At 34.5% G+C, this 25398-nt stretch overlaps 9 protein-coding genes and 1 non-coding gene across 10 annotated transcripts; 5 read left to right on the forward strand and 5 right to left on the reverse strand.

Annotated features, from left to right (window-relative positions):
* Window positions 1-249: 249 nt before the first annotated feature.
* On the reverse strand, window positions 250-322 carry TRNAE-CUC (transfer RNA glutamic acid (anticodon CUC)). The gene has a single exon. It is a non-coding gene; the product is annotated as a tRNA-Glu (tRNA).
* Window positions 323-624: 302 nt separating this feature from the next.
* Window positions 625-2325, forward strand: LOC148766015 (GDSL esterase/lipase At5g45950-like). The gene is made up of 6 exons (XM_088811466.1): window positions 625-982; window positions 1056-1186; window positions 1267-1500; window positions 1580-1835; window positions 1940-2127; window positions 2281-2325. Exons 1-5 carry the CDS (start codon window positions 697-699, stop codon window positions 2125-2127), a joined length of 1095 nt encoding a protein of 364 aa, XP_088667592.1. The 5' UTR covers window positions 625-696; the 3' UTR covers window positions 2281-2325.
* LOC105968704 (GDSL esterase/lipase At5g45960) lies at window positions 2201-3824 on the reverse strand. Its single transcript, XM_012993351.2, has 4 exons — window positions 3240-3824; window positions 2917-3150; window positions 2557-2827; window positions 2201-2445 (listed from the first exon to the last, which is right to left on the reverse strand). The coding sequence occupies exons 1-4, from the start codon at window positions 3621-3623 to the stop codon at window positions 2249-2251; spliced, it is 1086 nt and encodes a 361-aa protein (XP_012848805.2). The 5' UTR covers window positions 3624-3824; the 3' UTR covers window positions 2201-2248.
* A 560-nt stretch (window positions 3825-4384) lies between these two features.
* Window positions 4385-6953, reverse strand: LOC105968703 (GDSL esterase/lipase At5g45960). The gene is made up of 5 exons (XM_012993350.2): window positions 6575-6953; window positions 6264-6397; window positions 5922-6155; window positions 4877-5135; window positions 4385-4796 (listed from the first exon to the last, which is right to left on the reverse strand). The coding sequence occupies exons 3-5, from the start codon at window positions 6099-6101 to the stop codon at window positions 4606-4608; spliced, it is 630 nt and encodes a 209-aa protein (XP_012848804.2). The 5' UTR covers window positions 6102-6155; window positions 6264-6397; window positions 6575-6953; the 3' UTR covers window positions 4385-4605.
* A 1379-nt stretch (window positions 6954-8332) lies between these two features.
* On the forward strand, window positions 8333-9070 carry LOC105968377 (ethylene-responsive transcription factor ERF091). Its single transcript, XM_088811467.1, has one exon. The coding sequence runs from the start codon at window positions 8354-8356 to the stop codon at window positions 9068-9070; it is 717 nt and encodes a 238-aa protein (XP_088667593.1). The 5' UTR covers window positions 8333-8353.
* A 258-nt stretch (window positions 9071-9328) lies between these two features.
* On the reverse strand, window positions 9329-9730 carry LOC105969035 (pathogenesis-related genes transcriptional activator PTI5-like). The gene has a single exon (XM_012993758.2). The coding sequence runs from the start codon at window positions 9728-9730 to the stop codon at window positions 9329-9331; it is 402 nt and encodes a 133-aa protein (XP_012849212.2).
* A 3449-nt stretch (window positions 9731-13179) lies between these two features.
* LOC105969034 (rac-like GTP-binding protein RAC2) lies at window positions 13180-14936 on the forward strand. The gene is made up of 7 exons (XM_012993757.2): window positions 13180-13370; window positions 13475-13562; window positions 13678-13787; window positions 13885-13948; window positions 14323-14387; window positions 14494-14559; window positions 14638-14936. The coding sequence occupies exons 1-7, from the start codon at window positions 13230-13232 to the stop codon at window positions 14737-14739; spliced, it is 636 nt and encodes a 211-aa protein (XP_012849211.1). The 5' UTR covers window positions 13180-13229; the 3' UTR covers window positions 14740-14936.
* A 3919-nt stretch (window positions 14937-18855) lies between these two features.
* Window positions 18856-21277, forward strand: HB-3 (homeobox-3). Its single transcript, XM_012993756.2, has 5 exons — window positions 18856-18902; window positions 19145-19431; window positions 19526-20278; window positions 20681-20928; window positions 21043-21277. Exons 2-5 carry the CDS (start codon window positions 19287-19289, stop codon window positions 21046-21048), a joined length of 1152 nt encoding a protein of 383 aa, XP_012849210.2. The 5' UTR covers window positions 18856-18902; window positions 19145-19286; the 3' UTR covers window positions 21049-21277.
* Window positions 21278-22869: 1592 nt separating this feature from the next.
* Window positions 22870-24031, forward strand: LOC105969155 (ras-related protein RABA1f). The gene is made up of 2 exons (XM_012993898.2): window positions 22870-23220; window positions 23459-24031. Exons 1-2 carry the CDS (start codon window positions 23000-23002, stop codon window positions 23889-23891), a joined length of 654 nt encoding a protein of 217 aa, XP_012849352.1. The 5' UTR covers window positions 22870-22999; the 3' UTR covers window positions 23892-24031.
* A 47-nt stretch (window positions 24032-24078) lies between these two features.
* On the reverse strand, window positions 24079-25394 carry LOC105969156 (hypothetical protein). Its single transcript, XM_012993899.2, has 2 exons — window positions 24874-25394; window positions 24079-24297 (listed from the first exon to the last, which is right to left on the reverse strand). Exon 1 carries the CDS (start codon window positions 25274-25276, stop codon window positions 24890-24892), a length of 387 nt encoding a protein of 128 aa, XP_012849353.1. The 5' UTR covers window positions 25277-25394; the 3' UTR covers window positions 24079-24297; window positions 24874-24889.
* Window positions 25395-25398: the final 4 nt, after the last annotated feature.

Here is a 25398-nt window from a genome sequence, read left to right on the forward strand (position 1 = left end):
AGAGGATTTTGTAAAAAAATAAAGTATTTTTTAACAAATGAATTATTTCGCACGGTAGCTAGAAAAAATTGCACTATGAATAATAAACGTCTTGTTTGATTGAATCTGAAGTTATGGAGAGTTTAAGGTTTTATTTTTTTGATTGAATTGTTTGATATTTATTATAAAAAAGATATTTACCATTTTACCCACCGCCTCTAAGGAAATAAAACAATTTAATCGTAAGAAACTAAAAATAAAAAGAAAATTTTCCGTTGCCGGGACTTGAACCCGGGTCTCTCGGGTGAGAGCCGAGTATCCTGACCAACTAGACTACAACGGATTTGTTAACTACATTTATATTTATTTATAACAATTGATAAATAGATCACAGAACTGGGACATGTGCTTTTACATTGCCTTGGGGTCAGCTGACCAACTCTCTGTTGTATATAATGAATGCAATTAATTGCTGCAGGCATCTACCTCTTAGATCATCAACAACAGTGTTTATCACATGTCCACATGAACTAGTCTTAATTTGTAAAGATGATTAATTTTTGTTTTTCAAAACTGAATTATATGGAAGCATTGAATAATATCCAACCAAACATGTACTATATATTCAAAGGATCCAACCACAGCCTACAATATAATCACTGAGTTTCCTCTTTTTGAATCTATACATACATAATATTACTATAATAATATATCAACATGAAGACAATGAGTGTCATGTTTACAGCAATTTCCTTAACAATCACTTTGTGTCTGGATTATGCACGCGCCACCGACAACATTAATCATCGGCTAAGGCATATAGCAGCTAAGCATAACACGACATGTATACTAGTATTCGGCGACTCGAGCGTCGATCCTGGGAACAACAACCGTCTCTCCACTCCCGCAAAGAGTAATTTTTTACCCTACGGTAAAGATTTTCTCATTAACGGCCGACCTTCCGGAAGATTCTGCAACGGCAGACTCGCCACCGACTTCATCGGTACGTATTATATCCGGTAAATAAAAATGAATAATTATATCATTTTTAATAGTGTGTATGTGTTACTATACAGCGGAGGCGCTTGGTTACACGGATTCGGTTAGGGCATTTCTCGACCCTGCTATTACTAAACAAGACTTGCTCCACGGAGTAAGTTTTGCGTCATCTGGTTCCGGTTACGACGAACTCACAGCCAATATCTCGGTAATTAATAAAGATTGATTTTAATTAATTTTCTTCCATATGGATTATATGAGACTAATTATTAGTAGATTTAAAAACAGAGCGTTCTAGCGATATCGAAGCAGCTAGATTACTTGAGACACTACAAAATCCACCTCAAAAACCTCGTTGGAACAAAAGAATCTGAAAAGATCGTCGAGAATGCAATATTTATACTTAGTATGGGTTCGAATGATTTCCTACAAAATTACTACGTCGAGCCTACTCGTTCGCACCAGTACACCGTCGAACAATACGTGACCTATTTGATTTCGTGCATGCGAAATGCAATCAAGGTCTAGTTTCTAAATATTGTGCAATTTAGAATTATTTTTTAATTTAAGAAATTGATTGATTAATGATTCCTTATTGCAGATAATGAATTCTCTAGGGGCGAAAACGGTAGTGGTGGTCGGAGTTCCACCGCTAGGGTGTATGCCGCTAGTCAAAACGCTCCGTGGAGACACCAAATGCGACTCTGAGTTAAACAGAGTGGCGTTTTTGTTCAACTCGGAGATAAAAAAGGAGTTGAAAATGATGGAACGATCTAATTCATCTCCGTCGTCTAAAAGTGTTTTTCTCGATATATACAGCATCATACTAAATGCTGTCGAGAACCCAACAAAATATGGTAATTGCAACTGATACCATGTTGAACGACCACCTTAGCCAAAAAGTTAAGCTATTAGCTATTGAAATGTATCATTTAATATTAATATCTCCAATATATTACAGGTTTTACGGAGCCTCTGAAGGGATGCTGTGGATCAGGAACATACGAATATGCGGACACGTGCAAGGGTTTGAGCACGTGCGCTGATCGGACAAAATATATATTCTGGGACGCAGTTCATCTCACCGAGAAAATGTACAAAATTGTTGCTGATGCGGCAGTGGAACTCCTCATCGGTCACATTTTCTAAGTACCGTAGCCCGCAATCTATTTTTTTTCCGACTACTTAAAAATAAATTAGAAAACATACGGACGCGACGCTATTGTTCGGAATTGATTATTATTAATATAGATTAATTATTATGTGTACGTTAATGATGAATCAATAGAGCATCAATTACAGGGCGAAGGGATTGAAACATGACGAAATATGAACGTTGCGTTGGGTGAATTGAATCCCAAAACACAAATTTGTTTGCATCCGAACAAAGTCGGGATTCCCTGTTGCACAAATACGACGCTTCCAATAATCCCGTTCCGCAGCAGCCACTGCTAACCTCCTCAAAATCTACATACCCCTCGCAAAAAAATAAAATAATACAATTTTCGCATCTCGATTAATTAGTACATATATAATTGTGATGAAAAATTCAAAAATATATATATATGGACAGCTCACCATATTTGGAGCCTAATAAGATCATGTCATGTAAAGGTCCATAAATATCCATGTAAGCAATTCGAGACCGAGACTGTTGGGGTTGCTTAATTTGCATGTCTTTCAATTGTTTTTCGAGCATTTCGTTATAATTTCGAGCTACGGACGAGAAATAGTCGATGCAGTCACGTTTACCGTGGTTGTCGGTGTAAAGGGTTATTACAACAGGCAAGCACCCCATTGGGGGAAGCCCCGCCACTCCTATTCGCCTACCACCTTCATCCAATAATCCCTGAAATAATTAAATCTTGGCATTATATATAACACTTTCACACATTTAAAACACGTGACCTAATTTTAAGTTCAATATATATATAGGACCTGAAAAAATTGGCGAGCATGTTGTAGGAGGAAAGTGGTGTAGGTTGGGATAGTGTAGGTACGACGTCGTATTGGCATGGTGAAATAATTTACGACGAAGTCATTTGTGCCGGCACTAACAAAGTATATGGCGTTATTTATCAGCTCCTTGGTTTTGTCCTTCCCAACCGCCGCCTTCACTTTTGCTTTATACTCTCTGAACTGTTCCAACTGCTCCCACATCGATATCACACTCTGCATATATAATATCAATTAATTCTAGCATCAGTATGATCAGTATCAATATTAGTATCAATATCAGCATGAGAGAGAGAGAGAGAGACGCTTATTGCGGGTGTAAGCGGGTCGAACCCGGATCCAGCAGAGGCGAAACTGACACCGGTCATAAGTTCCTGAATGGAGAGCGTTGGATCGAGATAGGGAGGCACGTAATCTTTGATTCCAATGTATTGAGAAATAAAATCATTGGCAAGGCGGCCGTTGGTAAACCTTCCGGTAGGTGTGTGGTTGAGAAAATCTTTGCCATATGGCGGGAAATTGCTCTGAAAGTAAGTTGATATGTAGTTATTGTTTCCGGGATCTGCAGTCGAGTCGCCGAATATGAAAATGGCTGAAACTGACGATGACGACGATGATGAGCTGGCGAGTTTTGCATTGGCAGCTGCTGTAAACAAAATCACAAGCACAAGAGCAGATAAATAATCCATGAATATTAATATATAAATATTTGTTAAGTGGTGCTGCCTTAGAGAAGATATATATATAACTTATAAGTACATTTAGGTTTTAATTTGTTTGTATTTTGTTAGGTTAATTTGGTGGGATATTTTTATTGCAGGCAACTACCCAAAACCCATATTCTGAATGTGTAATAACTATCTAACAGGAGCAATTAAGATTGTTTTGGCAGACTGAAACAGGGGGGAAAAGATGTCTACTTATTAATTTCATTTTAGGTAGTACAACTACGTATATCCGCTAATTTCATTTTAGGTAGTACAACTACGTATATCCGCACGCATGTGCCCTTTTTTGGTAGTGATGTCAAAATTAAAATTAAGCTGCCGATTAATTATTTCATTAATTATTACTTGTTAATGTTGGTTTGATGCATGCACTAACTTTCATAAACTATAATTATAAAATCTGCCCTAATCACTAAACCCTTGTGTAACTATTTGAGTATTGTAATTAATTAACTGGTGGAGCTTTCTCAAAAAAAAAAAAAAAAAAAAAATTAACGATAACAATGATTGTTTCAGGAGTGACGATCGTAGGATATTATTACACGACAAGTTTAAAATTTATGATGCTCCTCAAAGGTGAAAATTAGATAACTAACAAAAAAATATGGGCAAATTACAACTGCCCCCGATTTAAGGTCTATTTACGAAAAAACTGATCATTGTTTCATATTAGGATAGGCCTCCAGGCCAGCTTCTGCATCAGGCCACTCAGCCCAATTATAATAACATGCGATTGCGATTTATTATTATTACAAGTATAATAATTAAGGTAATTAAGTGTAGTTATTTTGAGTTTTCCAACTCATCTAATTCATTTTTGTTGACAAAGATAGAAGAATATAAGTTATAAGTAAAAGAAAATGACATGGGTCGAGAATTAGTACAAACAATTCATAATGAAAATAAATATATGTAATAATTAAGGTGGAAATGGAATGGTTGGTTAAATAAAAATCTGATCAATCGCCGGACGAACTGACTGAAAGATATGAAAGTAAGCAGCTTCAGTTGGGTGAACGGCGTCCCAGAACACATACTTTGACTCGTCGGAGCAAATTACTGAGTACGGATTGCACAAAATTGCTGTCTCTATTATTCCACTTCCACAGCAACCCTTGTTCACTTTCTCCAAACCTTTAAAATAATATTTTTACTTATTTATTTAAAACATTATATTAAAAAAAAAAATTAAATGAAAGTGAAAAATTAAATACCGAATTGCTGAGGGTTTTTGACCATGTCCTCAATCGGGTTGTATATGTCGATGTAAACAATTTTGGCAGCGTGACTTTGCGTTGACTTCAGTTTGCTCTGGAGCAAGCGGTTGTAATCACGCGCGACGGAGGACAGCCGTTCGATGCAGCCGCGTTTCGTGAAGGCGTCGAGAGAGTTGGCGGTGATGACAGCTGGCAAGCATCCAAGTGGTGGTAGCCCCACAAAACCAATCCTCCGCGCACCCATCTCCAGTAGACCCTGCCACACCATATTAACTTTTAATTATGTTTTCATTAATTAGTTGTAATTATTATAAGTTTATAATTGTGTACATATCTTAAAAAATAATAATAATGTGGCCCGCGGCTCATAAATAATAAGAAGGTCCATTCTATTCAACAGGCAATGCCTGTCATGCATCACTCAAAACAAAACTACAATGCAAGTTTTAACCACATGTTTATGTCAGTCGCCATCTAATATATATCCAAATTTGAAATTTTATTAATCAACTATTTATCAATCAATTTTTCATTATTTTAAAATACACTCTCTTATCAAATCAAGTCCAAAAATGATTAGATTTTGTTATTTACATGCAGGACCACTTCATGAAGAGACATGTCATTTCGAAAACACCAATTTATAAACACCTCATATATATATATATATTTATATTTAGTTTCTAGTGTTTATAATATTGTATTTCAAGTAGGGATTTGTAGATGTTACATGCACCGGTGAAACACATCGGGTGATCTTGAACCATTAATTTATACATAATATGTACACCATATGTGTGTCTACTGTGTAGTTCGTTATTTGCATAGATAGATTTATAGTGCAAAATCAACCGCTATATTGCCTATAAATGCACGTGATCGATGTAGCAGTTCAAACTCTATTATATATAGGTATTGCTTTTACTAGCTAATGATAATAACAATTTTTTTAAATTTAGTAAAGGAAACACAAATTAATTAATATGAATTAAAAGATAACGAGATGCATGCGTGTATGTATGTATGTATGTATTTATACTACCTGCAAGAGGCGTTGGGCAATTTGAAGTAAGAAATCCTGGTAAGTAGAAATGGAGTAGGTTTGGCTTCGAATAGGTGGACCAAAATAGTTCAAGATAAAATCATTGGTGCCTGCACTTATTACGAACAAGCCCTTGTTTATAATATCTGTGGTCCTCTCCTTCCCAATCTTGCCCTCCATTTTGGCTTTGTACTCTTTAAAATACCCCAGTTGCCTTTCTATAGGTATTACACCCTGTACACACCCATAACAACATATATGACAAATCCAACTATGTGTTACTAGATATATATAACCTTTTTATTATTATTATTAGAGAGAGACAGAGACAGAGAGAGAGACGCTTAATTGAGCAGTAAGCGGGTCGAACCCGGTTCCAGCAGAAGCAAAACAAACTCCGGTCTTTAAGTGATGATCTAAGCCGAAGGTTGGGTCCAAGTACGCCGGTACATATTCTTTGATGCCCACGTATGCAGCTGTTATAAGTTACAAACATAATGCATATTATTAACATGCATAATGCAAATTATGAACATAATGTAAATATTAAAAGATATATATATATATATATATATATATATATATATATATAGAGAGAGAGAGAGAGAGAGAGAGAGAGAGAGAGAGAGAGAGAGAGTTAGGGTGTACTATACCCAAAAAATCGGTGACGAGACGGCCGTTAGTAAACCGTCCGGTGGGAATGTGGTTAGGGAAGTCTCTGCCATAAGGAGGAAAGTTGCTTTTAGTAATGGTTTTGATGAAGTTATTGTTGCCGGCGTCAACTGTAGAATCGCCAAACACGAATAATGCAGGAACCGAATGTTACGGGTAACCGGGCCTGGGATGATCCGGCCCGTCAAGCTTCTTCGGGCTTCAGCAAAGTTAGACATCAAAACGAGCAGGTAGAAAATTATTAGAGGAACAGGGCGGCATGAACTGGAGGGAGACTGCATACTTGGCTTGTTAGAAATTATTTGAGCAATTGTATGTATTATATGTCATATGTTTATGTCGTTTTGCACCTAGTATCATGTGTATGTGTCTATATATATATATAGTATTATGGTGGTAGGTATCAAATTACAAATATACCATGCATATACTAACTACTATTATATGAGTAGAAAATAATTAGCAGATGTGTTTTAATTCCTTCAATTGACGAGTCATGTGCTACTTTTAGTGCTGTCGGGACCCAGCTTCTTTTAATTATCATTGAATCATTATTATCTTTTTTTTCTTTTTCTTTTTATGAAATTAATTCATTATTGTCGAACAGTATACATATTTGGAGGTATGCTGTAAGAAATGCATTGTAAAATATATATATATATATGAACGTGACAATGCGATAACAACCTTGGTGATTGTTATACTCAATGCCAACTTTGTTAATTAGTTGTAAGTTCAGTCTTAGTCTATGGGTCACAAATTTATCATGGAAAAAAATATTCTAAACCGACGACCCGTTTTGCTGATAAAAATGGCCCACTAGCATTATGACATGTGTATATTAATATTAAACTGAGTATTATTCGACTTCAAAGACGTTAAGGTGGTGTTTGCAAACGCTTTTTGAAAGTGATTATGCGGTTTTTTTTTGTTCATAATCTGTTTTTAGGTGTTTGTAAAATCAACTTTTGCTTTTGCTTCTCTTAAAATAATCTGCTTTAAGCTATTTTTTAAAAAGCACCCATAACCCTACTTTTTCAATTTTAGTTCATTTTCCGAAATATTTGCAAACACCCCAAACTTTTAGAAATAAGCACTTAAAACTAACTTAAATCACAATCACTAACTTCTGCTTTTAAATAATCATTTGCAAACACCACCTAAATCGACTAATAATTTAATTGATGAAGAGGGTATAAGTGGTAATTAAGGCTAAGAGAGGGTATGTAATATATTGTATCAAGTGGTAATCAGGAATTAGGATACTTAAAAGATACTACTAGTAATTAATTTTATAAATGCAATTGGAATTGACTTTTCAATCCTCCTACTTTTTCTATATTACACAATCTATCCATAGTTTTGACAAAATCAGCATATTGACCTCTTTTAGCACGTCACCTCTTCTCTGCTAGCTAGCATTCTTGATTTATTGCTGCAAACTCTCTTTAGAACTTTCCTACAAATTAAAATACACAATAAAGATTTCTTCATCATCACACAATCATCATAAATGATTAGTATACATCGAATGTTCTACATAGGACGATTAAAAATAAGGATTAAATAAATAAATAAAACAAAGTCTTAGCTTGGGCTGATTATCTTAATCATCCGCAGTATCATCCTTGAAGTTTGCTAATCATGGCTTGCAACACAAGTTATTACCTCAGTTCACATTCATAAAAGAAAGCATATATATTATATTATTTAGCCCAAATTCTTATTAATATATATAATTCATCAAACTTTTGAGAAGCATGGCTATGGATATGCAGCAGAGTAAATCGTCATCGTCGGAAGCAATTCTCGAAAATGTATGGGCAAATTTCATATCGAAAACCGAAGAATCGAATATCTTCGAATCATCACCAAAATCATGGGAAGAGTTGCCTAGCTTGTTCGATAGAGAAGAGTCAATCGAGACAATAATCTTAGAGAGGCTGCCAAGTTTAGGCAGATGGATATCGATGGGAGCCGAGGCGTGGGAACAGCATCTCGACGGAATATTCCTTCCTACAACCAACACCATGGACAACAACATTAAAATAACAGAATCCACGGCCGATCGTAGTACTAGAAAAACTGGTAAAGTAGCAGCCGTTGCAAAACACTACAGGGGAGTGAGAAGAAGGCCGTGGGGAAAGTACGCAGCAGAAATACGAGATTCTAGAAGAAAATTCGGGGCCAGAGTTTGGCTGGGGACTTTCGAAACAGCCGAAGAAGCTGCCATGGCGTACGACGAAGCTGCTCTGAGAATTAGAGGCCCTAACACGCATTTAAATTTTCCTCTCGAAAAAGTTGGTAAATCAATTCATGATGATTCGACTCATCGTAGTAAAATGGAAAAAGATTTATTTAATTTGTCCGAATATAAAGATACATACGGCCGAATCGGTGGTGGTGGCGTCGATCATGTGTTCGAGTTCGAGGATCTCGGTAACGAGTATTTGGAGAGCTTGTTGCACTCTTTGTGACATATATAATTATATATATTATTGATTATTGGATATGATTCAATAATAAATTAATATTGTTTTAAATAATTTCTATTAGACTAATTAATACAATTTAATTTGTTTTAATTTATGCACCAATATATATATATACTCACAAATCACAATATAAAGATGTACGTATCAAAACACTGATCAAAAGAGAAGCAACAAACAAGCCGCGCGTGAAACTAAACTACTTACATTATACATACATGATACTAACAAGCATATAGTTAGTTATATAACTGTGTTTTGATCTGAGTTATTACCGGATGAAGCAGGAGCCACCATTAGAGGGGGGAAATTGAGCAGGGCTTTGGCGCCACGCATTTTAAAAGCGGCTCTATCGTAAGCCAGAGCAGCTGCTTCGGCTGTTTCGAAGGTGCCCAGCCAAACCCTAGCCCCTTGCCGGGCGGAATCGCGGATTTCCGCCGCGAATTTGCCCCATGGACGCCGCCGCACGCCTCTGTAGTGGCGATTCTTTGTAATGGAATTGGACGGAGACGGCCGGAGGAGAGGGCGGCGGTGGCGGCGGGAGGTGTTCAGGGCGTCGGCCTCGTTGAGAACTTGCTGTAGTACTATTTCTTGTGAATCGTTCTCGTTTATAGGTAGATACTCAGTTTGCCGGCATAAATCCATTTCCGGATTTTTGAGATTTTCTCTTTCTATTTTTTTTTGGTTCTATTTAAAGTGGGGTGCGGAAAATGCGGGATCGAGAAAACAGAAAAATCGTGTTTTGATTATTCTTTGTTTGTTGCGAAATTCAAATTGATTTATTGCCAAAGTTCAAACACGTCTTTTGTGTAATTATATAAAAATTTATGTATACGGTCAATAAGTGTTGTTCTAAGGTTGTTACCAATAAGCATAGAAAAATTACCTGTTTTGGAATTCCAAACGACTTTGACATTTCCACAGCTACAATTCCAATGTCAACACTTATTCCTTTTAATTTTGTAGTCAAAATAGTTAGGTTAAAATATGAATTTCACGTGTTTGAACTTTGAAATATTTGGGGACTATAACCAAAATGGGGATTGGTCTTTCAAATTGAATAATTAATTGTTAGTATCTTTCTTTTTGGAAAATGATTGACTGATACTATCAAAAATCAATTTGTATAAAGGGTAAAGGGTTTTTGGCAATTTGCACCCTTAAATTACACCATTTTGGCAATTTGCACCCTTAAATTGCAAAATTGGCAGATTGCACCCTTTAAACATAAATTGTTTGGCATTTTGCATCCCAAATCATTTTTGGCTTAGAAAACTTACCTGCAACTTACTGGAAACTTGGAAGATGGGCAAATTCATAATTTTCTTATTATCTACCCTCTTCCCTCAATTCTTAATCAACGTTCCACAATTTTTATCTTTCGTCCCTTCAATCAGAAAATCCTAAAATCTTTTTAATCATTTCTTTCAATGGTAACATCGATATAAACACTAAACAATAATAGTAAGTCACTTCTTTTTTTTCTTTTGAGTATGAAAAATAATGTAACTGGAAATTTTAGGTCGAGCCCTAATTTTTTTTTAATAGTCAAATGACAAAATAAGGCTATTGAGAAGTTTATTTGGTGGTAGAAAGGTGGTGCCTATTAGTTTCATGATGGGAAGATTTTTGTGCTCCCATTGAATAGTTTGGATCTGCAAAATTATTAAAAAAAAATAGCGTTACCAGGGAATAAAACTTGATTTTCTGAAGGTGTGTTATCGGACTCTTGTCTATATATTCCGACCATTCTTGAGTTTTAGTTCATAATTTACATATTATGGCAAATAGAAACGGCTAAGAAGAATTTAGGATTTTTTGATTAATAGGACGAAATATAAAAATGGTGGAACGATGATTAAGAATTGGGGGAAGAAGATAGATAATTAGAGAATTGTAAATTTGCCCATCTTTCAGGTTTTCAACAAGTTGCAGGTAATTTTTCTAAGCTAAAAGTGATTTGTGATGCGTGCCAAACAATTTATGTTTAAAGGGTGCAATCTGCCAATTTTGCAATTTAAGGGTGCAAAGTGCCAAAAGGGTGTAATTCAAGGGTGCAAGGTGCCAAAATCCCAAGGGTAAATGGTAAATAGGCCCATGATAATGAGGGATATCCAATTTTTTTGTCTTTCAAATAAATCCAGTACATTCAAACTTATTTGCAAATAAGGAAAATCCTTTTACATATACCAAAATTACCCCCAATTCAACTCCAATTTCATGATTTACACCCCAATTTATCCCAATTTCATCAATTAACCAATTTTAACCCTAATTCCAATTTTGACCCGCCACCATCGAAGACCGTCGGTCGCCACCGTTGACTTTTTCTTTCTTCTTTTTTTTTTTTTTTGAAAAACTTTTTTTCAGAATTTTTTTTCCGGCCGATCAACTGCCGTTGACCGCGGTCACCGGAGTTGACTTTTTTTTTTATAATTTGTTTTTTCTTAAAAAAATATTTTAATTAATATTACTGTCATGGCTGCTAAATTACTGTCTCCGGCAGTTATTTAACTGTCGGAGACAGTAATTTAACTGTTAATTGACTTTGTTTTTTTTTACTTTTTTTTTTCTTAAAAAAAATTATTTTAATTAATATTACTGTCTTGGCTGCTAAATTACTGTCTCCAACAGTAATTTAACTGTCTTAGACAATAATATTAATAATATTACTGTTCGAGAAAATAATATTCATAATATTACTGTCCCAAACATAAATATTACTGTCTGAGACAGTAATTTAGTAGTCATGATAGTAATATTAATTAAAATATTTTTTTTCTAAGAAAAAAAAAAATTCAAAAAAAAAAAAAGTCAACGCCAAAGACCGACGGTCAACGGTGGTTGACCGGCCGGAAAAAAATTTCAGGAACAAAAAATAAAAAGAAGAAAGTCAACGCCGGAGACCGGCGGTCAACACCAGAATCTGGCCGAAAAAAAAACATTACAGAAAAAATATTATTTTCTGCAAAAAAAAAAAATTTGGGGGTTAATGTGATATATTTGTTTAAATCCGGGGTCAATGTATAATATTTGTTTATGTTTGGAAACGTTTTGGAACTTATTTTGATTTCATTTTGAGGAAATGTGTTTTGGGGAAAGAATTTGAGAATGAAAGTAATATTTGTTTATGTTTTGGAAGGAGACAATATACACTGTAGCAGTCACATCATGTTTAAAAGTGTTAGAAAAAGGTATTTTAGAAGAAAAAAAATTGAAAAATGAAGTGATATTTATTTGTTTTTTAGTGAAGACATTTTTTTACTGTAGCAGTCAAATCATTTTACTGTAGTAGTCACATCATGTCTGAAGGAGAGAGAAACTTTTGAGATTGTTTTGAGAAAATTGTTTAAGAAGTGTAATAAATATAATTTTGTTTTGGAAAATCAATGGAAACAAAATAGAATGTTACCAAACATTGCCTTAAGTTTGCAAAAGTAATTTTATTTATGAATTAAAGTCTAAATTGTCCTTCAATTTCACAGGTTCTTGTGGATTTATATAATTGGGCCGTCTTATATATAGAGCTCATAGAATTCTTAGTATACATGGACCATGGTACATGTTATTGGGCTCATTATTTAGGCCCAACAACGATTTATCAATTAATTCAAAATAAACTTCAAATCTCTGGTGTAGTCATCGTTGACTAGGTGTGTAAACGAGCTCGAGTTCTAAAATTTTGAGTTCGAGTTCGAGCTTTTGTCGAGCCGGCTCAACTTATTTTCCACCCCTATTGCTCACTCTGCCGCGACGAGTAAAACTCATACCTTAAAACTCACAACACATGACAAAATTACAAAAGAAAACATCTACATTAAAACCAGATAATGAATTATAGTTATATATTATCAGTTGCATACTAATTAAGCAATCCTCCGCTTTTGATCAATCACTTTATTTTATTTTATTGATATCCCTTGTTCAACACTTAAACCAACAAACTGTGACCACTACACCTAATTTTCATTCCTGCCCTTTAACTCTAAGAAAATAAAAATGAAATAAAAGTCTTTTAGCAATCATTTTCAATAATCTCATCAAGATTACATAATATTTACATTTAAATTAAAAACTACACATTTGAAACACATAACTTATAAGTATATATCATATATATATATATATATAGAGAGAGATATATATGGAGAGTAGTGGATGCAAAGAAAACAGCAGGCAAGAGAAAATGACCACTGCTCGGTTTATCAAGTGTGTTACGGTCGGAGATGGCGCAGTCGGGAAGACTTGCATGCTCATTTCTTACACTAGCAATACTTTTCCAACCGTATGTACAACATTATATATTCGTAAAATATTTATTACATGCAATATCATTATTTCATACGTAATTACGAAATAATTAACGACATTTTTTTATTCGGTTTACAGGATTATGTTCCGACTGTATTCGACAACTTCAGCGCAAATGTGGTTGTCGATGGAAGCACAGTGAACATAGGCCTTTGGGATACTGCAGGTTCAACTAATTATTTCATATCTTCCTACAAAAACATGCATTATAATTTATATATTATATATAGTAATATTGTTAATAAATTAAATTAAGTAATGAATATATAAATTAAATACAGGGCAAGAAGATTACAACAGGCTAAGGCCTCTGAGTTACAGAGGAGCTGATGTGTTTTTATTAGCCTTTTCTCTAATCAGCAAAGCCAGCTATGAAAACATATACAAGAAGGTTTTTTAATCTTTCGATATTTATTTATAGTCCTTTTTTTTTTAAAAAAAATCTATTAAGTATTTTATTTTTTAATTTTTATGTTAATTAATCACAGTGGATTACCGAGTTACGGCACTATTCTCCGTACGTACCAATTGTACTCGTGGGAACCAAAATGGGTAAGAATTCTTCAAACGAATATAAAAAAATATCATCTTATTATTTTCGGTGTTTATTTCGAGATCTTGTAATTAAAAATGAATGAAAATTTTCGAAATCTCGTCACATTATCAATTTTTCATGTCAATAGGTTTTCAAATGAATAGAAATATATATTTGGAAAGAAAAAATCTTGGGTCTTATTATATAATCAACTCTAATTGAAAAAAATCTTGATGTTTTAGGGGGTTAAGTGCAAATTTTATATCTTACGAGATGAAGTGTAACAAAAGAAAAAAAAAACAAAGTATGGTGGATAAATGTAAAAACATATATAATTCGGGTGTCAAAGTGCAATTAATTCTTATATGGACAATCTTTTAATAATAAACAGACTTGAGAGAAGATAAGCAGTTTTTAAGCGACCATCCTGGTGCAGCCCCTATAACAAATTTGCAAGTAAGCCCCTGCCTCAACAATCAAATTTCCTTTTTCTCCCTTTTGTAGCCAAAAAAAAAAAAAAAAAAAAAAAAGTTAAATATAATCTATAATTATTTCGAAACAGGGTGAAGAATTGAAGAAGATGATTGGAGCAATAGCTTATATTGAATGTAGTGCAAAAACTCAGCAGGTAATTTTTTTTATATATATATATATATACTTAAATTCCATTAACAAACATGTTTTTACTATATATTTTAATTTCCAGAATGTGAAAGCCGTATTCGATACTGCAATAAAAATCGTTCTACAACCACCGAAAAATGCGAAGAAAAAGCCCCGAAAGTCCCGAAGATGCACTTACCTTTAAAATTCAGTAATATATATATTTTTTTTCGCTACACTGCATTTAAAAAATCTTGTATTATTAAATTTTATAGTTAATTTGATGAGGAATAATAGTTTCACAATTTTTATTTCAACTGGACCACTTCATCTTGGGGACGTGCTATATATATATTATATGCTGATGAAATATTATAATTCATTACTAGGTATATTTGTTAAGAAGCTGATTACAATGTTTTACAACTAACATAGTATGTTTTACCAATAAATATATATAAATAAATAATTGTTGTACTTTGAACAAATTAATTAATTAAACACATCCACAAGATTCACAAAATTGTTGACTTTTGTAAAACATACCTCATTGTTGCAAGAAAATGAGAACCCTGATTAGTGTGTGGATAAGCATCTGATCACACTTGCAGGAGCCTAATTAAAAATTTGTTTACATAATACAATAATAATATGTATGTATTTATGTGTGTATGTATGTATATATGTAGAACTCAATTTCCTAGGAGGAAAAACAAGTAATATTTTAATTAGGGTCTAATAATAAAGGATGTGTCCGTGTTTTGCGGATCATGACAGATCTTTTAATTTTTTGATTTTTAATTAATTGTTGATTGTTCCCCCCAATGAAATAAATACTGGGGCTGATGAGATAAATGAGAGATGAATTTGATTAGCAGATAGGTGAAAATGTTGAAGGAAAACCTTGGTACGATCAAATTGACTAGAATTTATTATCAAAACTAGGGTTTCGCTCCGGATGCCACGTCGAGAGTGAAACCCTTAAAATATACTCCATCTGTTCCATAATATCTGTCTCTTTTGAGAATTTCATTTGTTCCATATTATCCGTCACTTTACAATTATAATGATGCATTAATTGCTTATTTTCCAATTTTACCCTTATTAATTCTATAGCTCTCTTCCTGCATTAATTAATAAACAAGGATGTTTTGGTCAATCAATATCTATTTTCTCAAAAATCAAGACATATTTATTGAGATTCTTAAGATTTGTGTCAAGGTGAAAAACGACACCTATTTATGAACGGAGGGAGTACTTCATATTTTCTTGGAATTCTATAATATGAAACCAAAAAAAAATTCCTTTATAGTGACAGTTATTATGGAACGAATAGTTTTGTAAATCTTACATTTGGTGACATACGTCATCTATAGTTTTGCACAAAGAAAACTACAAACAATCGATTTTACTTGATAATCTATATGTATAACGAGATTACATTTGGTGAAGTTCACCGTGTGTAGGTTCCATAAAGTCCTTAAAACATTTATGAGAAAATATAATATTCACCGTTCGTAGTTGTAAGGTAATTTTTTAGTCGTCTTTATGAAAATCGGACAATGAAATCCCGGTTCGATAAGTTCCAGAGTCCGGTTCCTAGATATTTGTTTTTAGTAATTGTATTTTTAACCGAGGTGGTAAATAGAAAGTAATGTGTAATGGAGTTGGCATGTGCAGAAAAAATAGTGCAATAAATCAGAAGAACTGGTTGAGCATTTAGTAAGAGCACGTTTGCATTAAGTGAAGGCTGTTGGCGCATTTCGCGCTAACACACACATACCTATTTCATTATAATTAATTAATTAATTAATTCCTACATTCATTGTTTTCATGTGCTACGTACCTTCTTCAATCTTTTTTATCAGTTAAATTCACTATTTTTCTATTTCATTTTTAATTAATAATTTCCCTAACCTTACTTTTATTAACCAGCTTCAAAGTACTGGTTTAACAGTAAGTAATCTTCGATCCTTGGTCAGCGAGATTAATGTTAATGGAATATTGGAATGAATGTATCGTTGACCCAAACCTTTGACCAATCAGTGGCCATAATAATAATCATCGACTATTGACTTATTTAAAAAAAAAATATAAAAAAAAATGGAGCAATAATATTGATTAAATTTATTGCATGAAAACGTGTAGACAAGCGTAGAAAGCAGTTTGCCAAACAGAGACAAGAACCAAAGTAAAAGTTAATCTGAATTACCCTAGCTCCAACAAATCTCCATTTTTGTAGCAGACAAATTGGAAGAAAAGGTTCAAGTTTACACAGTGAAAGAGGAAAAGTCATGATCACATTATATTACAAAAATTAAATTAAATAAATTAATATCATCAAAACGTTATTTATTTATTTCTATTTTATTGAAAAATTACTACCCCCACCATAATGAACTCCAGTTTTGCACACGTTCGATCTGGAAAAAAGAAGAAAAAAGTAGTAACCCATATCGAGCATATATATAAATATATATATATATAAATATATATATATATAAATATATATATATATATATATATATATATATATATATATATATATATATATATGATGGGTCTACTCGTAATTGAAAGACTTGTGATGGGATTGTGCGTTTTGTACATCAACCTTTTCACCCAACCAAAAAACAAAATATATATTATCACTTAAATGCCATTAATTTAATTAACGAACTATGCCAAATGATTTAGCCTAGCTAGGGCTTATTATGTATGGCAAATTCATATTAGCAAAAAAGATTAGATTAATAAGTGAATAATTGAGTATTATATATCACAATAGATTTGAAGAAAGTTTTCTTTAGAATATTCAAGAATAATGATGTTTGTGAGTACATACATTGGACGGAGCCAGCACAGGGTCAGGGGGGCCATGTCCCCCCAAACATTTTTCGAATTCATTTTATTTTATATAGAAATAACCAAAAATCGTGTATAATAGTATTGAGGGCCCTGCTTAGAACTTTTTTAATGCATTCGTCCCTCTCGAACTTAAAATCCCAAAATGAAAATCTACTGAAAATTGAGGATGAAAAAAGGCAATGCACGAGGAGTTAGAGTGAAGGTTAATTTGAATGTCGGAATGGGAGGGACACAAAATAGACCAAACAATTACTTCTCCTTAATTTTAATTACATAGAAAGTTGCAAAAGAGTTACTACAAAGTGTGAGTGTGTGAATACATAAACAAATTGTAGTTATTGGATCATCAAAAAGTTGATCGCCCTTCCAACTTTCCTTGTGATTAATGCAATTCCAGTCAAATACTGCAATTAATACAAATTCAAATTCAACACAATTGCACAATTCATTTAATTAATTAATTAATTAATTATATGATATTTTGATTTAATAGAGAGGAAAAAATGAACAAACAAATACCTTCAAATTTGAACTCCTTGTTACTTTTGTCTCATATTAATTGCGAATTTGATTTTTTTTCCCTTCTTCTTATTTTATTATCTGTCGCCTGAGAATTCAACATTACAATTTTCATAATTTCGCCATCATTACTCTTTATTAATGCAAATAAAAGTAATGATATGAGTGTTTAGTATTTCTTTTTTAGTGCTAATTAATAATGGCTAATTTTTCCTAATATACGAGTATCAATTCAAATATGTGAATATTGAAAGCCCTTCATTTGAAATTCATTAATCAATCCAAGAAAAAAAAAAGAAAGAAAAATTATTTAAAGCATGAAAAAAAAATAGAGCAATTAATAAAAAGCATCAGTTATTTTCTCCTTTCCTTGGTTTAACTCACCGCTTCCCAAAACCCTACGTGAACACATTGACTTTCAAACACCTCCTCTTTTATTAATTTAAATATTTATTTATCCCACGCAACAACAGCCTCTTTTTTGCATTACAATAATATTATTATAATTTATAACTATATCTCATGTAATCTTGTGCTGTGCCTTTGTGCCTACATCCTTTCATCTCTCCCACCATTTATTCACCTTCTTCTGCAGAAAAAAAAAAAATTTAATAAAATAAAAAAAAACCCTCATTGAAAACTGCACACAAACAAGATTGATATAATCTGATACAAAGAGACAAACTCATCAGATACAACTCATCTCTCTCTCTCTCTCTCTCTCTCTCTCTCTCTCTCTCTCTCTGCACCATCACACCCTCGTGCATTAAGGTCTCTCTCTCTCTCTCTCTCTCTCTCTCTCTCTCTCTCTCTGTGAGTACTGTGATGAAGATTCTAATATAAGCAGAGGCATGTGCTCCCTTTAATTGTTCTATTTGCTTCTCATACGGGGGGGTGTATTATTATATATATTATTATTGCATGAGTAAACAACAAGTATTCTAGATTTTATTATTGCATTCTTGTAATGAAGGAATGGTGGTATGGGCCTGCTGTACTCTAACTCTCTCTCTCTCTCATCTTTTCATTTAATTCCGTTTCCCTTTTTGCTTATAACTTTGCAGGCGATTCTTGTTCTGGGTTTTCTCTTTTTTTTTTTTTTCTTGATTAATTAAACCCTTTTTTTTTTGGTTTTTGCTTTAATTAATTAATCCATTCATAAATCATTTATTATCATCTCTCACTCTAATCTCTCTCTCTCTCTCTCTCTCTCTCTAAAACAGACAGGAGAGTAGGTGATGCAAAAGAGGCTATAAAGAGGAGGTGTCTTGTTACCAGACTTCCATTCACTCTCTGAAAAACACTCACTACTATATACTCTACACACACTACCACACACACACACACACACATACATATAAAATCATGGCTTCATCGAACAGACACTGGCCAAGCATGTTCAAATCCAAACCCTGCAACACCACAACTCACCATCAATGGCAGCAGCAGCATGACGTCAACTCCACTCTACTCTCTTCTCCTTGCACCCGTACCCCTTTCAACACCCCTGGTAATCTCGTAATTTCCCCACAATTATATATACATAAAAATTATTTTACAAGAAATATTAATCTCATGTATGTATATATATGTATATATGTCAGGGTGTGAAGAGAGAACCCCGGAGCCGAAACCGAGATGGAACCCTAGACCGGAGCAAATCGGGATACTTGAATCCATTTTCAATTCGGGTATGGTTAACCCGCCCCGAGACGAGATCAGAAAAATTAGGGCACAGTTGCAGGAGTTCGGCCAAGTCGGAGATGCCAACGTTTTCTACTGGTTTCAGAACCGCAAATCCAGAAGCAAACACAAGCACCGCCAGAACCTCCACCACACCCCCAAATCTCGTCACCCTCCGCCGTCCGCCGCCGCCGCCGCCGCTCCTCCACCGTCTTCATCCTCGTCCTCCTCCGACAAATCATCACCGAATAACTCGAGCGAGAAGTCCCTATCCGTCGGTCCGATCACTGTGATCGACTTGCTGAATTCGCCCACTGCTTCCGTCAACCAGCCCTTCTTCCATGCGAACAACGCTAACGAGTTCTTGGCGGAACCCTTCTTTTTCCCGGCGGTGCAGCAGAACGCCGGAGCAACCCAATCTCCTCCGCCGTCTTCTATAACACAAGGGTTTTACTTTCCCGATAATATTGTGGCCGATCAGAACACAGTCCCGAGTAACTTTCTACTGAGTGAGCTGATGCTTATGGGCCATTACCCATCTTCAAAGAAAGAAGAAGACGACAAGCTCAAATTCCATCAACAAAATCTGAGTAACTACGCTTCAACTTCTGCACCACCAAACCCTTGTCTTCCTCCACCTTTTTCTGTGCCATCCATTAATCAAATTCTTCAAGGTAATAATAATAATATTCTTTTTTTGTTTTTTTTTTTAATTTAAATAAAAAATTAGGGTTTCTGCAATTAAATTAAAGCAACCCCGCCTGTTCATTCAATATTCATAATTATTTATTTATTTATCGTGATGAACAAAACAAGGTTAAGTTATTCATGGAATTGACAGATAATTGTGCACATCTCAGTACGTTATATTATAAGAAGGGCATTTAAGTAATTTACGGAAGGAGACAAGGATGAATTTGTCTTTAGCCCGGAATTTGTGCTCCCTCTGTCCCTCAGAACGTCTGCATGGATTGACTTGTGCTTATTATTGTAAAAAAAAAAAAAAAAAAAAAAGAAAAAAGAAGAAGATGATGTAAGAAGATTAAGTGTGATGTGATGTGATTTGATGTGAACAGGTGTAGGAGAAACGGTGGGGCCCACAAGATCGACGGTGTTCATAAACGACGTGTGCTTTGAGGTTGGATATGGACCGTTCAGTGTGAGGGAAGCATTTGGTGAAGATGCGGTGCTGATTCATTCCTCCGGCCACCCTGTGCTCACTAACGAGTGGGGTGTTACCCTTCAGCCGCTTCAGCACGGCGGCTTCTACTATCTCTCCCGCCCTTTTGCCCCTCCTTCTCCCGTTGACCGCACTATTGATTTGGTATTTTCATTTGACTTTTTTTTCTTAAACCCTAATTCTTTTTTTTAAATAGAGATTAATGACTTGGATAATTTAAGTTATTTATGTTTTGCTTGTGGTATATTTGTCACGCAGATTTAGAAGAAACGAGGGGGATGGATGGATCAGATTTCTAATTTTCGTGGCTTTTGTGGTTGTTTTCGTAATACTTAGTTTATCATATAATATAATATAAAATTAATTGATGTATGTTGTGAACAATAGTAGTCACTACGTATGGTTTAAGAACCGAACCACCTTAATTAATTAGTTTGCTTCCTTTTTTATCATCACTGCACTTCTCCATATGCATTTTCTTATGTTTTTATTATATTTTGTTTTTTGTTTTTTTAATGTAGTTTCAAATCTAAGTTTTTCTAATGTTGTAAAAAAAATAAAAAATAGTATTGTCCGGCTAAATTAAAATATTTGTTAAAATTCTTTAAAAATATAAGAAAATAGTTAAATTGATCGATCAACGAGACAATTTTTTTCCAATTATATATTGTCTTATTTTTCAAAAAAAAAAAAATGAAAGGTTTTGAAAAAGCATGGCTTAAAGGGAATAAAAGACAACTGTTGGAAAGAAGCAGTGTGTTGTCAATCAAAGAAGAAATACCTACTTCGGCTTTTTATTTAATCCCACTGTTTGAGCACGCTTTTATTTTTATTTTTTTAACTTAGCTTCCCCCTAATAATCAAAACTGCAGCAGATATGCATTTTCTTTTCTTTAATTTCATGCAAAAATAAAATAAAATAATTAATTAATTAACTAACCAACCCAAAATATATATGTGTGGTGATTTAATTTGTTTGTATATAATTGACGGGTCAAATATATATATGGGGTTGAGTGGCGCAGATTGATTACGTGCAAAATGGATATAATGAGAACAGTGCTTTTGAAAAACACACACACACACACGCACTGCATATATATATACATATATTCGTGTGATTGATTGAAGGATATATGAAACATCATATCAATAAAACTGCAAATATAATTCCATTTTCTGTTTAGTTACTATACGTCAGCTGTTTGCTCCACAGTTGTGGGGTGGGTTGTGCATGAAACATCAGTTTTGACAGTAATCATATATCATCATTCAAACAAAATCACTTCAATTTAGAAACACACATATATACTTTGAATGTATATATATAATTACGTATAATTCTTTTTATTTTATTAAATAAAAAGTGGTACGTACGGGAAGTACGTACTGAGAAGGTATGTTTGTCTGAGCGGAGTTATGGGGGTGTCGATTATTTAAGGTGAGACAAAGTGTTTTTCGAAATTCCCGATGTGGGTGCCTACCTACTTGTTCTTGATATATTGTGACTACTTTTAATTCAACCAATTTAACCTTTTCATATGACTTGTGCTTTCATACTTCACCAATTAACCTACTTTTATATTTTTTTATTAACTTTTTTTTTTTATATTCTCTATTACTTGTATATAGGTATCCATAATTCAGTAGCTAGCTTTGCTACACATAGCCAACTGCTTCCGCAGACCTGGCTGAATTAGAGATCTAGTTCACTAAATCTTAAAGTTAATTTTAATTTCACTTTTTCCTTTTTACCTTTTAAATAAATAAATAAATTAAAGAAAGAAAGAAAGAAAGTCATTTCCTATATATGTACAAGATTACAAATTCATAGGATAAATTAGTATTGGGCGGGAAACCCAACAAATCAGAAAAGGCAAAGGTGAGCCAAGAGATATTAGTTGGGCCAAAATACTTGAATTATCTTAATGGGCCTAGAAACGGGTCCAACCCGGTAAGATATATCCACTTAAACAAATGTATGACCCGGATTAGTTGACGGGTTTGGGGCAGCAACATATATCAACAGTCCCCCTAAATATTCGGAGGGAAAAAAGAAGCAAACAACCAAACATTCATTCCTCCATGCAAAAAGACAATTGTAAACGCAGAATCAACTCCCCACGATATTCTCAACCCTAATTAATGCACATAACATAAACCATATTAAATAATAATACTGAAAAGGGGGAAAAGAAAAAAAAAAAAAAAAAGGATGGGAGCATACAGAGGGGACGAGGATTATGATTACCTGTTCAAGGTGGTCCTGATCGGAGACTCCGGCGTCGGTAAATCCAACCTCCTGTCCCGTTTCACGAAGAACGAGTTCAGCCAGCAGTCTAAATCAACCATCGGCGTTGAGTTCGCCACCCGTTCCATTCAAGTTGACGACAAGGTCGTTAAAGCCCAAATTTGGGATACCGCCGGCCAAGAAAGGTGATGACGTCATGCATTTTTTTAGCTTCCTTCATGCATTTAATTTGTTGCTGACGTCATGCATTTGTTATCTTTCTAATATTTCTTTTGGTTATGAATTTTATTTTTTGATTGTTTCATTTAAACGTTGCTTGATGGGCATATGAATGAATATTCCCTGGTAATTTGGAATTGGGGGATTTTTTTTTTGGTTTTTTTAATGTTATCAAAATTTTCAAGAAATACCCATGTTTTGAAGGTACCGTGCAATCACAAGTGCATACTACAGGGGGGCGGTGGGGGCACTACTCGTGTACGACGTGACGCGTCACGTGACGTTCGAGAACGTGGAAAGATGGCTTAAGGAGCTGCGGGCCCACACAGACAACAACATTGTAATAATGCTCGTCGGAAACAAAGCGGATCTCCGTCACCTTCGTGCGATCCCGACTCAAGATGCAAAAGAGTTTGCAGAAAAGGAGAACACGTTTTTCATGGAAACTTCAGCTCTCGAAGCCATGAATGTCGAAAACGCCTTCACCGAAGTGCTGACGCAAATCTACCACGTCGTGAGCAGAAAGGCTCTGGAAATAGGGGATGACCCTGCTACTCTGCCCAAGGGCCAAACTATTAATATTGGAAGCAGAGACGATGTTTCTGCGGTTAAGAAAACCGGGTGCTGCTCTGGCTAAAAACCGAGCTCGACACGATTACAAGGTTGTATATCATATCGTATATCATAGGAAACTATCGAATATTGTTTGATGTTGAGTTATTTATATCATAACATTATGTATATGATGAAACCTTGTTACGTGACTCCATACGAAAACGTGCTGCTTATTTTTCTTATTTCTTAACGAAAGTAAACAGAGGACAAAGGCAAACGTGCGTATTTAGATATTATTAGGGATGCAAAAGGAAGTAAGCATCAAAGATCAAGCATCTTCATATTCATATCCGAAAAGCTTTTAGCTACTAACATGCTGAAGGAAATATACACGGTTTTTAGATTGTTTTGCACCCACCATTTTGAACTTGACCATATAAACGAAGGGAGAAAAACACGATCCACTAGAAGAACACGATCAGAGGCACCTGTAATAAAACAGAAATAGATAAACGAAGGGTAAGTAAATTTAGCATTAACACATCCCATACCAAAATAGAACTACTATATGAGTACATATGCAAAAAGTACATGGAATATACGCACTCTATGTGAGTAACCGAGTAAACATTGCAATATCCACGGTAGCGAATTGTAAGCGAATTGTAAACATTGTAACATGCTCGAAAAAGCAACAAACACAAGATGAAAAACCGAATAAAAGTTTGTTCGAAGCAACATTAGGAGATGTTACACTATTTTTTGAACGATAGGCGGCAGCTAATAATATCACAAAGCAAGTTATCATAATTTCAAGATTGATAGAGCAACATTTCATTCAAACATGTCATTCATGTGTTTCCCCAATTCAACAGAATTCAATTCAACTAAACTGTATCCTTATACCGCACAGAAATAAACAGGATCAACAAAATTGACAAGAAATGCAAACTTGCCCAATAAAAAATTGTGAATTAAAAGAAATTCCATGAACTGTTTAATAAAATTAATCAGCCAAAAAATTCTTAGAAAGTAGGGGGAAGAAAAGGGTTTGAAGGCCAAACCATTCCCAATTCCCAATCAACGAGGTTGATGGACTTGAGCAGCAGCAGCAGCTTTGTCTTTATCACCACTAGTGGACGGAGAGGAGTTATCACCGCCGTTCGAATTGGCCGGTTTGAAGGAAGGGAGAGGATTCGAACCTTTGACAATCCAACCGAGGGCGAAAAACGAGAGACCGGCGAGAATAGCGGTGCCCCATGCGTGAGAGTACCACTTACTGTACTGTCTAATTGCGAACCGCCATTGATCTCTGAGCGTCGCCGCGTCCGGATTCATCGATTCCGGCGGGTTTGGGAAGCTGCGGCCATGAGAAAACCCTTCGCCGGCGGTGGGGATTTTGGGTGGGTTTGCCGGAGGAGAGGGCTTCTGAGTGGACTTGGGATCGGGAATTTGAGGGTCGCTCATCGTTAAAAATACTCTGCAAATTTGGATTTTGGGTCTTCTACTGAACGCTGTGATGCTCTAATTGTCGAACTATTTCCAATTCTATTTTTTCCTTTTCCAAAATATTAAATCAATTTCAATTC

The sequence above is a fragment of the Erythranthe guttata genome, chromosome 13, assembly GCF_056151865.1.
Source record: "Erythranthe guttata isolate IM_541 chromosome 13, IM_541, whole genome shotgun sequence".
NCBI classification, from domain to species: Eukaryota; Viridiplantae; Streptophyta; class Magnoliopsida; order Lamiales; family Phrymaceae; genus Erythranthe; species Erythranthe guttata.